Source organism: Bubalus kerabau, chromosome 1 (assembly GCF_029407905.1).
Source record: "Bubalus kerabau isolate K-KA32 ecotype Philippines breed swamp buffalo chromosome 1, PCC_UOA_SB_1v2, whole genome shotgun sequence".
In the NCBI taxonomy this organism is placed as follows: Eukaryota; Metazoa; Chordata; class Mammalia; order Artiodactyla; family Bovidae; genus Bubalus; species Bubalus kerabau.
The window spans coordinates 167,260,898-167,273,524 of NC_073624.1; the positions used below are offsets into that span (position 1 = coordinate 167,260,898).

The 12,627-nt window shown below is 43.5% G+C and overlaps 1 protein-coding gene across 7 annotated transcripts in view; it reads left to right on the forward strand.

Moving 5' to 3' along the window:
- WASHC2A (WASH complex subunit 2A) overlaps positions 1-12,627 on the forward strand; it is a 45,177-nt gene that overhangs the window by 16,532 nt on the left and 16,018 nt on the right. For 4 of the 7 annotated variants that reach the window (XM_055538696.1, XM_055538726.1, XM_055538710.1 and 1 more), the window contains exons 9-19: positions 323-433; positions 1,000-1,087; positions 1,692-1,763; positions 2,470-2,588; positions 3,291-3,348; positions 4,369-4,428; positions 4,801-4,974; positions 7,084-7,208; positions 8,266-8,352; positions 10,323-10,424; positions 11,783-11,914. In XM_055538696.1, coding sequence (XP_055394671.1) covers positions 323-433; positions 1,000-1,087; positions 1,692-1,763; positions 2,470-2,588; positions 3,291-3,348; positions 4,369-4,428; positions 4,801-4,974; positions 7,084-7,208; positions 8,266-8,352; positions 10,323-10,424; positions 11,783-11,914 — 1,128 coding nt within the window. Of the gene's footprint in view, positions 1-322; positions 434-999; positions 1,088-1,691; positions 1,764-2,469; positions 2,589-3,287; positions 3,349-4,368; positions 4,429-4,800; positions 4,975-7,083; positions 7,209-8,265; positions 8,353-10,322; positions 10,425-11,782; positions 11,915-12,627 lie in introns of all 7 variants that reach the window. The other 3 variants (XM_055538690.1, XM_055538719.1, XM_055538706.1) reach the window with 1 other exon arrangement.

Sequence of the window (12,627 nt, forward strand, 5' to 3'; positions counted from 1 at the left end):
TGAACATAAGTAAGTATGCTGCTGCTGCTACGTCGCTTCAGTTGTGTCCGATTCTAGCGACCCCATGGACTGCAGCCCACCAGGCTCCTCCGTCCATGGGATTTTCTAGGCTAGTGGTGGACATTTTTAATATTTCATTTTTTGCTGTTGCACAGAAAATAAGTCTCGTATATGATTTGCTCCAGCACATTTACTGCTTTGGAACTTTTGCTGCATTATTTGTTCTTCCGTTTTGAAGGAGAAGTCTAAAGCTGAGTGGTAGTATCTTTTTCAGCTTGATGCCCCTATCTGATACTTTTAATCCGCTGGTTTATGCTTTTAGCACATTGCACCGATGAGTGATGAAGAAGAGGATGATGATGGTTGCGACATTTTTGCTGACTCTGAGAAGGAGGAGGAAGATGCTGAAGACATGGAAGAAAATTCTAGGCCTGTAAGGAAGGCTGTACTTGCCATCACCAGGCGAGGGTTCAGAAACGACCCCTAGGATTCATTCCTTTCATTGTCATTTATATTTGTAACCATCTCGTTTTGCATCATCTCACCTTTCACTTCATCACTTTGCTCCGTAATTCATTTTCACTTTTGGAATAATAGTTTAGCATCCCAAGTTGCCAAACAAGTACCACTTTCTTCTCCAAATATTAAGATTTTACTAGTTAGATCATTCAATATATATTCACATTCAGAGTTTCAAGATCCTAATTCTCCTCCCCCCAAGGACCTTGTGATATTTTTCTTGTCTAGATCTTTGAGTATTAAAGTTGAAGTATTAAAAAAAAAAAAGAGCATCTCCCTTTGAAGGAACACTGAGTCCTCTTTCTCTGGTGATCTGTTATAGGGTGCGCATGTTTACATTTATTTAGTTAAAACATCTTCTCATCCATCACTTTCTTTGCCATTGTTTGGATAGTTTTGTTAGGTGTCCCCAAATAAACTACTAGTTAGTCACAAAAAATAGTACAAACAAGTGATTCCTTTGGTCTTCCCTGGCTGTAGAAAAGAAGCAGGCCTACTACATTTGCTGATGAACTGGCAGCTCGGATCCAAGGGGACGCCTCGAGCCGGATGGAAGAGGAGCGCACAGGTACGTCGCCGCCTCTGAGAGGCACTCACAGGCGGTGGGCCGTCGGGACCCCTCTCTGGGCTGCCCTGAGGTGGGTTTCCTGTTTAATTACTAAGGCATGAGAAGCATAAATTGCAGTTCTTACCAGGTTTGCTTCATAGATTCTCTGATAAGTAAACACTGGACCGCCCCCTTCCCCGGGAAAAATGTACATACACACGTCTATACATGAAGTTTCAGGGGATTAATGAATAACGGAGAGAACCATCGGCCCTGGATTAAAAATCCCTGGCTTAGTATTTACTCCTGTATTTTATTTTGACTAACAATGTAGCATATAATATTTTCTAGTGGTTTAACAAAGTGGAAAGATATCAGAAGAAATCTTTCAGCAAGTGCAATCCTGGTGTGTGTGTGACCTGCTGTGATAGCTGGACCCTTCTGCCTTAAAAAGAGGCACTTCTGAGTGTCTTCTCTGGGTAGGGCACTGAGTGGGTGCTCTGCTGGAGCAGACACGCAAAGTTGAATGTCTTGCTCTCATCTTAGGAATTGTGAGGGTGGCAGATGTTTGTGAAGCTTCAGTAGAGTAGACTGAGTGTTACTAAACTGTGAAATATTCTTCAAGCCTTATCCCCAGGGGATGCAAAACCTCAGAAGACGTTGAAAGAGAAGAAGGAAAGGAAAACTCCCTCAGATGGTAGGTCTTTCCCCTTGATCCTCTTCTTTAGGAGGCTCTTGACTCAGGAAGGGGAATATCGCTTCCGTAATTCATTAAAATGCCTCTTTTAAAGCTGACAAATGAGGTCTGTCTCCGTTCACTTTTAGAAAGGATTTAACTGCATGCTTTTGGGGGTGTGGGGAGAAGTGAGTGTGGGTTAAAAATGCTTTAAAGGTTTGATTTACTGGATTTTACAGGGACCATTAGCTGTCTTTCTAGATATTTATAAACTAGGGATTGCTAGCATTTGTTTTCAGTAAGGAATATCATATCAGGCCCTTTCACGTTCAGCAGTAATGTCCATTGTATTTCCACCTGGGGCTGTGTCAGTCTCATCTCTCCTCAGTGTACCCTTCTGTCGCTCAGATTCTGGTGGGATAGGTCTTGATGGCAACTGAAGCATATACTTGCTTCAGAAGAAATGAGATGAAAGGGATCGCCTGCAGAGTTCACTCTGCTCCAGATGCCTAACACACTTGAGAGTGGGAACCCAAAGAACCTTTTAAGGAATTCGATGGGTTTTTGTCTGAAGGCCCTCAGACCACCAGCATTCAAATAGTGCTTACTACATATGGTTAGATAAACTCCCTGCCGGTTTTGGAGGTATTGTAATGTTAATCCCCAGAATTGGAGTTACAAACCCATCTTTAATTCTCCATGCAAAGCATTCCCTTCTGTTTGCTAGATGAAGAAGATAACTTATTCGCACCCCCGAAGCTGACAGATGAAGACTTCTCGCCGTTTGGTTCTAGAGGCGGCCTGTTCAGTGGAGGGAAGGGACTTTTTGATGATGAGGATGAGGAGGTGAGCCCGTGGTAATCAGTGAAGCTCTCCATAGCTGTGTCATGGGTTTGCAAGGAAGAAATAACTCTCAGTTCCTTTAGTGAGGAAACAATGGCTTTTTAGTTGGAAGTTGCTTCTACTTTCATATTTTAGGAGATTTTGAACTAAGGGTCACAAAGTGAGGAAATACTGTATCTTGATGCCTTTGTTAAGTAGGGAGAGGATGTGAGAGTGTTAATAGTGAAAAATTTACATTTACTGCTTAAGTGGTTGTTTCTTAATGTCTTTTATCTTCTTACATGTTTGGATTTAATTTCTCTATAGACTAAATTGGGCTTCCATGATGGCTCGGTGGTAAAGAATCTGCCTGCCAATGCAGGAGATGTGGGTTTGATTCTTGGTCCAGGAAGATACCCTGGAGAAGGAAAAGGCAATCCACTTCAGTATCTTTGCCTGGAAAATCCCATGGACAGAGGATCCTGGAGGGGCTACAGTCCATGTGGTCACAAAGAGCTGGACATGACTTAGCGGCTGAATAATAACAATAAGACCTAAACTGTTTTGGGGTCTGATTTCATCATAGTCTTCACTTTGGAACTGATTTTCTGTCAAGACAGTAGATGTGTATTTTTTAAACTTTATAAGACACTTTTCTTTAGAAATCTTGAAATACAGCTCCGTTTTCCTGTGCTGTTTTGAACTGTGTTGTTTTATTATAAGCAGAGTGACCTCTTCACAGAAGCCCCTCAGGATCGGGGAGCTCGAACCCCTGTTAATGAAGGTGAGCGTGGATTGAGGCTGACTGTGCTTCTTCGTTATAGATTTCCAGAACTGGCTCCTTCCTGTCAGGAGATGGAGCCCCTGAAGTTATCCCCAAACTTTGTTAGGCAGGAAGCTGTTACGTTCGCCTTCATCTAGTTAAAAGCGGTTCATTTGCACTAATTCGTGTCTTGCAAAAACAAAAAAGTACCATTTGTAAACCCATATCACAATTTTGTCTCTCTCATAGAGAAAGCAGAAAAAGTCAACCAGGGAAAGCACTCTGGTACTGTTGAGGATATCTTAATTTAATCAAGTTCAGTTCAAAGAAACATTTCTGCAATTCTGCATCTAAATTGGAGACCAGTACTGCCTTAGCCCAGTGTACGTTAGAATAATTTGTGACATTTTTAAGCACACATATGCTATTAAAAAACTTAAAAATTTTATTCTGTTAGGTCTGTGGTAGTCTTGAGAATTGGGAATGAGTTATTTTAAGTGACCTGGTCTCCCCAGGCCAGAAGTCATCAGATTTTGGACTACTATGATGCTGGCTGACCTGATTGTCTTGAGGTTCCTACTCTCCACTTTTTGGCATCTGTGACTTGCACGCTTTCCTGTTACTGTCTTTGTTTTGGGCACTAATGTCTCAGATATTTTGCTCTTCGTTTTTTACTTGCATGTTTTCATTAAACGGGATGGATGGAGTCAGAACTGTTGAGCCCTGCTTGCTCTGCTCCCGCCTTCCCCATCTGTGCTCTGCATCTTCCTTGGCCTTGGCAGCCAGCCCCACTGTGATTGTCCAGAGTCTGTGATCTTCCATGGGAGTCACAGCCTAGATTGGTTTAATACCAAGAGAAAAGTCAGGACGTCGGTAGAGAAGATAATACTAAGGAATTTTTAAATGGCTCTTGGAGGAAAAATTAGTTTTTGAAAGTCTCCTGTTAGCTCTGTGTTGTGTTGTATATATTTTAGGAAGGTGCATTTAGCAAGGAAAGTTGCTTTCTTTGTTGAAATGTTCTCTCTCTGTTTCTCATTTTAGCATCTTCATCTTCTAAACCTGGAAAGAAAATCCCGGCAGGAGCTGTTTCTGTATTTTTAGGTATCATAACTTAGAATTTGTTTTTGATAACTACATACTGTAGTTTTGTGTTTTTAATACTGTCCTCTTCCAAGAGCTGACTAGGGAGGAGAACAGGAAGACCTTCAGAGGGCATCCACAGAGAGCTCACTCACCTGTGTTAGCTCCTATTCCCTTAGAAATTGGGTTTTTCCAGTGTGGGTGATCAGTTGGTTTCCCACTGTGGGACGATCTGTATCAGTAAAGGATGCATGTTGTTGGGTCCTGTTAATGTTTGTGGATGAATTGGAACTACAAGTTCTGGTGGTGGTACTGTTTTTTTTTCTTCCTGTGAAGTCAGGAAGCCCACCCACAGTGGCTCGCAGCTGGTCTGTCCTGTCCTTCCACCCACAGGGGATACTGATGTGTTTGGTGCCACCTCTGCCCCGGCACCAAGGGAGCCCCAGAAGCACGAGCGGCCCCCTCCAGGAAAAAGCACGTACGTCCCAGCATCGGCTGGCCTCTTCGATGATGACGACGATGACGATGACTTTTTCTCGGCATCCCGTAGCAAACCTCCCACGACAGGTACTACCCCAGCCTGTGTTTCAGGGAAGGTAGCTGGATGGGGAATGTTGACCTAAAAAGGCATGAAGTTCCTCTGGTTCCTCAGCTCTCATACAGTGCTGGAGTCCCTCCTCAAGCGTTTCTGTCAGAGGTGTCTCATCTCGATTCGGTTATGGAGCCTCGGCAGTCTCTATGTTATGGACCGATCTTTTCCTCTTTAGAAACTAATTACTAGGATTGTCTTCCTCAGAGGGAGAAAAAGCTGCTCCCCTCTAATATGATCAGGATTCTAGCTTCGACCTTCTCAGTTACCAAGAAAGTTTTAATTGTGCTTTCTTCCGGCATCCTTAGTAAACTGTATGTGAACAGAGCATCTATGCCAGGTGTCCAGTTCCAGCAAGCCCAGGTGACCTTGGCTTTTCTCTTCTGTGATGGAGTTTTCAGCCCCTTTACCGCTTTGGTACTGTCCTTTCTTCACCCCTCAAATCTCAGCCATTGTGTTCCTGAAGTCACTCCTCTGAATCAGTTGTTATTTAATGAGCAGATGGCTCTCCCAGGACTGTTGTAAAAGTGCAGACTCCAGTTCAGTGGATTTAGGGTGGGGCCCTTGAGCCTCCATTTCTAACAGGCTCCCTGGTGGGCAGAGAGCACTGGTCTCTTTGTTGCACTTGGAGTGGCAAAGGGTTTGTTCACTGGTTTGTTTTCTGGAAGAGAAAGGTGGACACCACTGAGCTGCACAGTTTCCAGCTACCTGAGCAAAGAGCTCTTTCTCCTCAGGACGTGGACCAGGATGCATCGAGAAGCAGGCTGTTCGACTTTAGCTTATTTTCCAGCAATAAGTGTGGAGTAAGGATAGCAGCAGAAATGCAAGGGAAATAATGGCCTGGTTTTAAAAAGCGTGCAGACTGGACACGTAATATGCTCACATCTAGGCTGACTGAGATGACAGTGAGTAAAGGCTGAACTGCTTCCCGGGCCTTGGAAGGCGTCTCACTTGTATCATTAACTGATTTGGAATCACAGGTAAGTGGGTGCCACTCTGTTGGACCTGCTGCTCTCCTGGGACGTTCATGAACCAGTGCCCTCATTTCAGGGACACACACCTCACACCTCATTCAGTGACGTGGTGCTTGTGGTTGCGAAAGGTTGAAAACCACCCACATGGTCACCAGTAAACTACGGTCCTTCCATTCAGTGGAATTTTGTGAAGCTGTGAAAAAAGGAAAGTTTATCCGTGTTGACATGGGAAGATATTACACCCTAGGTATATGGAAGGAAAGTTGCAAATCATAAGATTTTTTTCTTAATGATGTTACTTAGAGCCATGTTTGTGAATTGCTAGAGTTAACATGTTACTATATCTTTGTGGAAATTAGAAGTATGTGCATCAAACTCTTCCCGCTGGCCTTCCTGTTTGGGTGGGCAGGTGGAATTATGCGGCATGTTTCATTATTTGATTCTGTATAGTTCGGTGCTTTTAAAGAATCATTTATTTACGGCTGTGCTGGATCTTCCTGCTGCGCGTGGCCTTTCCCTGGTTGTGGAGAGCGGGGTGTGGGCTTCTCATTGGGTGGCTTCTCTTGTTGGGAGCACAGGCTCAGTTGTCCTGAAGCGTGTGGGATGTTCCTGGACCAGAGACAGAACCTGTGTCCCCTGCATTGGTAGGAGCATTCTTTACCCCTAGATCTCCAGGGAAGTCCCTGGCTTTTTTTTTTTTTTTTTTTCTTGGCTATGCAGCTTGTGGGATCTTAGTTTTCTGCCCAAGGATTGAACCTGGGTAGCAGAAGCCAACTCTCACTTCTCAGATTCCTAGGGCGGTTGACTTGTCAATGATCTTTCCGTAGGTCCCTCTCTGCCTCTTAGGCCAGTCCAGACCCCCTGAAGCGCGTGCCGCTGCTTGGAGAGGATGCAGGCAGATAGTTAAGCTGTCTGCCCTGTGTGTTTCACTGGAGCAGCTCTCATGCGCTGTGAAAAATTCCAGCTGGTCCACTTAATATTTCTTCTGTAACTAATCGAGCAATAACATGCTTGTTCTGTTTATTCTTTGAGAGAGAAGTTGTTTTCATCTTCGAATTCTGTGGTGGGATTTCTGACCTTTGTGTAACTTTATGCTGTGGTCTCTTTCTAAAGACAAAGTCAAATCCACTGCCAGTATCTTTGACGATGAAGAAGATCTGTTCAAAGAAAAAACAGTGGCTTTGCCAGAAGCTACTGTGAATCAGACAGATGAAAATAAAGCAAGAGCAGAAACAAAGGTGAGCAGGAGGGAAGACTAAACTTAGGTGTGTATATATGGGGCATTTTGTTAATTCATCTGGAACCCACAGGGAAGTATTGCTTCCTTTCAAATGTACAGTGAACTTCAGATGTGTAGGGTGTTGAAAGAATACAGCAAACACCCAAGTAACTGCTACCGCCTAGATTAAGCAGTTACTGGATTTTATCTTCCTGAGTGGTTTTAATGGATGTGTTAAATGGATGCATTATCATGTGCAAAAGAATATTGTTTTACTTCTGTCATTTCTCCTGTGTTGATTAGCTGGGATTCTTCTGAACAGAAGAGCTTTCTCCCCCCCTTCTTCCTTGTCTTTTTAGTATCATTGTAGAATCATGGATTCTCCATTCATTATCTTATAATCCATTAACGTCGTTATTTAGTTGATGCTCAGATTGACCTGTCTTTGGCTAGAGGGCTGCGTCCCCCTCAGTCTTTAAGCTCTGCTCGCTCCTGTCGCTTCCCTTGCTATCCTGCACAGCTCCATCTATCCTCTTTCTGAAGCACATCTCTTGTCATGTGTTCCTGTGAAACCCTGGCCTTCCCGCTGCCATCCACCTGGGTGCCAGCATTCAGAACTCAGCAGGCTGCTACCCCGGCACCAGCTGTACACATCCTGTTTGTGCTCTGCACTCTGTGGGCAGTTCGTTCCACACTGACCCCCCAGAGGAGCCCTCTGCTTTACCTAGTTTTTCTCTTCTTTGATGGTTCCCTCTGCCCAGAATGTCCTTGCTTGAACCATGGCCCATGTCCAGGTCCGTCTGTCCTGAGAAATTTACTTTACAAGGACTGCTGCTTCCTTCTTTCCTAACATATACCAATTCTTAAATCCTTTTTCGTGGTGCTTCTGTTTTTGCATTAATTCTTTATATGCACCTGATATGTGGCCAACGTCCATGATGTTTTCTCTCTTCTGGTGCGTGGCCTGGGGCCTTACCTAGCAGAGAGTCAGTACATCTCCTGAACAAGTGAGTGAATGAACCCTTATTTCCAGGTTTCTGGTTTGTTAATTCTTTAATTTTTTCTTTTCAACAAAGGTCATGCTACCTTCCAGCAAAAATCTCAAGCTCTCGTCGGAAACAAAGACTCATAAAGGTTTATTTTCAGATGAGGAGGACTCTGAGGTAAGGAATTCTTTTTCTCAGTTCTGGAAATTACTTCATGGATATGACATTGGGAACTATTTCTGATTCAGGATGTCTCAGAGGTGTAAGACTCAGTCAGTACTTTAGTTCTTTCTTTGAAAACAATGTTTTGAGAACCCATGGTATTTAGAAAGCAATGTGCATACAGTCCTGTCACTGTTGAGTTTAAATCCAGCGCATCTCCTAGGAGGAAAACTCAGGATGCTCAAATTTCAGGCTGTGAATTGATGCGCAGTGTAATGAGGTGTTGCTACAGAACAGAAGTACACACACAGCTTCCTCTTTAAGAAGGAATTGGGTATCGTATGAACAGTGGGTATCGTATGTAGTGACACACACACTCTGTATCACTGGAAGTAATAGCCTTCCTTCACAGAAAAAGATGTGGACATGGCAGAAATTTACATGTAATTTCAGGAAATTGTGAACTCTGGGTTAGACTCTTGTGGTTTTTTTTTTTTTTTTTTTTTTTTTTTTTAAAGCAACAGAGCCCTTTCTTTCAGTGAACTGTTGCCAGTGTGTAAAATGCAGGAGAGCCATGGGAAGCTGGTTGCTCCTCCTGTGTGGCTCTTTCTACCTAAACAGACCTATGGGGCTCTTTGGGGCCCAGGCAAAAATCACGGGGCTGAGTGTAGCTCTTTTCACTTAATGAACTCATTAGCACTGCATTGAGTAAATACTGATTCCATGATTACAACGATATCATCGAGAGAGTCTTTGAAACTGTGTTCTTGTCCTACTTGCCTGACTCGTACGCATTGAAGATTTTCTTCCCGAGGGAATAGTTGTCCTATTTCATGTTTCTGATTCATGTAACTCAGTTTGCAGGTCTTGCTTTGCATTGTAGGCTGACGTTTTACAGCATTTTGGAAGTTTCTTCATAATCTACCAGATCTTTGTCTAGTTCGCAACATTTCCTGTCATGTCAAGAGTACAAAAGATTTTAAAATTAAAACTGAATATATATTAGAAGAAATCATATCCTACTCTCAGGAGGCATGTCAGGTGGTCTGGCAGAGACATTACTTTGCCAGCAAAGGTCCGTCTAGTCAAAGCTCTGCTTTTGCAGTGGTCATGTATGCATGTGAGAGTTGGACTATAAAGAAGGCTGAGGGCCAAAGAATTGATGCTTTTGAACTGCGGTGTTGGAGAAGACTCTTGAGAGTCCCTTGGACTGCAAGGAGATCCAACCAGTCCATCCTAAAGGAGATCAGTCCTGGGTGTTCATTGGAAGGACTCATGCTGAAGCTGAAACTCCAGTACTTTGGCCACCTGATGCGAAGAACTGACTCACTGGAAAAGCCCCTGATGGTGGGAAAGATTGAATGCGGGAGGAGAAGGGGACGATAGAGGATGAGATGGTTGGATGGCATCACCGACTCAATGGACATGAGTTTGAGTAAGCTCCAGGAATTGGTGATGGACATGGAAGCCTGGCATTCTGCAGTCCATGGGATCGCAAAGAGTCGGACATGACTGAGTGACTGAACTGAACTGACTGGTATCCTACTCTTATTAGAGGAGAAAGGGGTATAACTACATTAAACAGTGTCACAGGTCCAGTAATTTGAGAATCTAGCTTCTGTTTCCATTGTTACATGTGTTTATCTCTCTGATTCTCTGGACAGAAGAAGGAAGTTATTTTTTAAGCATGGTAGGAAATCGACTGGCAAAGTTTGCCCTGTCCTTTGCCATCCAGGTGGGAGCATGGTGCCTCTGGGCCCCTGTGAGGCCGCCTGGAGTCAGGTGTGGGCCTCGTCCTGCTCGCCGGCACACAGCGAGGACAGAGTCTGGTGCGCGTCTCAAGGACTGTGACAGCCCGCTCTCCTCTCTGACGAGAGAGGCCTGGACGGGTGGCATCTGTTGTGCCATAAACTTCAGGATTTTATATGTGATACTTTAAAACGGATACATGTTATTAACCAGGAACTTTAATCTTGATCCAACAGGATTTGTTTTCTTCTCAAAGTGTGAGTAAGTCAAAAGATGCGAGTCTCCTGCCTAGCAAACCCCCCAGCTCAGTCTTGCTTTTCGATGATGAAGATGGACAGGTAAACACTGTTACTGCAACACAAGCTAATCGAGTTTTCAGTTGGTAGAAAACCACTGCCAACACGGCTGTGCATCCAGAGGCTCTTACAGTAGAACAGGGCAGCGGGAAAGCAGGCGAGCTGTCTGAGGCACATGTAACAAATACATTTCGGTGTTTATTTCAGTGATGCCTTTCTTAAGTTCTCAGCTGCACAGTGGGCAGCCCTTAGATTTCTTGACCCAGCTCTGTGCAAGACTTTGTAGATTTCACTTGTATAATCTGCTTTTAAGGAATAGTTTCAGGGGATGAAACCCAGCGATCTACAAGAGTGTCTCAGATGAAGTAGGAGTAGAGGGGAGAAGACAGCCATGTTCCTGCTTTGCTTTTCTTCCCCACCCTGGATGAGAGAGCAAAGTGGGGCAAAGAAATGAGAGGGAAGAAAAACCAAACCTTTGTTCTCATGCAGAATCATGGGGAGGCTGAGCTCATGGGCTTTGTCATCAGATGCCCATGTTCATATCCTAGGTCCACCACATGCAGATCAGGGACTTTGGGCAAGTACTGATAACAACTTTGCTGAATCTCCTCTGGCGTAACAGTTCATAGCGTCATTGTGACGGGCACAGCGCCTGGCACACAGTGAACGCGTGGTAAATGTTAGCTCGGTCTCGGGCATCCCCAGCGAGGGCCAGGTCATTACTCTCACGGCCTTTCCTGCCTTTGCACGATTTCCTTAAAGGCTCCCTTTATCTGAGCTTAACGCTTCAGGGCCATTCACCTGTTGTAGTATATTGTTAAGAGTGTTTTTCTGTCTAACTAGGGCTCAGGCCCTTTGATGGTTTGTTCTCAAGGTATGTGTCTTGCATAAATGTAAGAGAGTAGAGAAAGCTTCCCATTTCTTTCTTTTTATTCATTGCTCTGGTTTGTAATTCATAGAAAGAAAGGTGCAGGCTGCCAGCTGCTGCAGGGGCTGTGCTGTTCTCCCGCCTTCTGTAGGCTTTGGGCCCTCCCAGTGGGCATAGAAGGCCCCCACAGGAGGCCTAGACGGAGCCAAGTTCCCTCCTGTTTCTGTGACTTTGTCGTCTTCTTACTCCCCCTTGTGCTCCCGCCCGAGTGTGCTGCCTTTGAATTCTGTTTCACTTCTATGACTGAATACAGTTAGAGAAGATGGTAAGCTGTTGCTGTAGGGTTATAATAAGAGAGAAGTGGCATCTACTGGCACTGTATGATCTTTTCCCCCCAAAGATGTTATGTATATATTTTTCACTTCACTGGAGACTTACTCTCTCATAATTTAACACAAGAGAATATCTAGTTTTTTGTTTTATGTGTTCAAAGTTGTCATACTCTTCTGCCCCCCCGCTTTTTTTTTTCTAGGATAATCTTTTTGATACTCCAGCTGCTAAGAAGCAGACGTCGTCTCTACTGACTCAGAGCCAAAAGAAAACAAAGCCCTCTGAGCCTCCCAAAAAGAAAGCATCTGCCTTACTGTTCAGCAGTGATGAGGAGGTGGGTGGAAATTGGAGGAGTAGGGGATGGTTTGATGGATTTAAGAGTTACGGCTGTCCTAAACATCTTTTTCTCCCTAGTGTAGATCTAGTGAAGTTTGGTTACTAAAAACTATAATCACAAAATTGTCATTCTATTCTTGAAGAAAGATATTTATTATAGTATATTAATTTAAAGGTTAATCTTTTCAAAATACTTGGGCATAAAGTGAGTATGGTCCTCAAATTTATAATCTATATTTATCCAAATGAATTAGGGCTTATTTCACTTAGTTAAATGATCGCTGTGTTTCATTGATCAAGGACTATAGCTCGACAAGGCAGGAGTGGCTTATGCCGGGTTCACTCCTTTTCTGTAAGTCTTCACAGGGTTGCCATTTGGTATTTGGAGTATATATATTGTTGGAGCCAGTGGAGAATACAGTTCAGCAGCTGTTCAGATTTAGCAGTGTAGAAAAAGACTAAGTATAATGATAATAAAAACTGTGAGCATTAAAAATCTTATTTCATAATAATTACTCTGTTTTAACGTTGTTAAGTTTTGAGGGTAAGATACAGACAGATAAATCATAGACATGTTCAGTTTTTTATTGAAAGAAACTTAAAATGATACAACATAATTTGCTTTTTCTACTCAAACCTGTGAACGGTGATGGATTTTCCTTTTTTTTTTTTAAATTCTTTCTAGCATTGTTAGTGGGTTGTTCTCCCTGT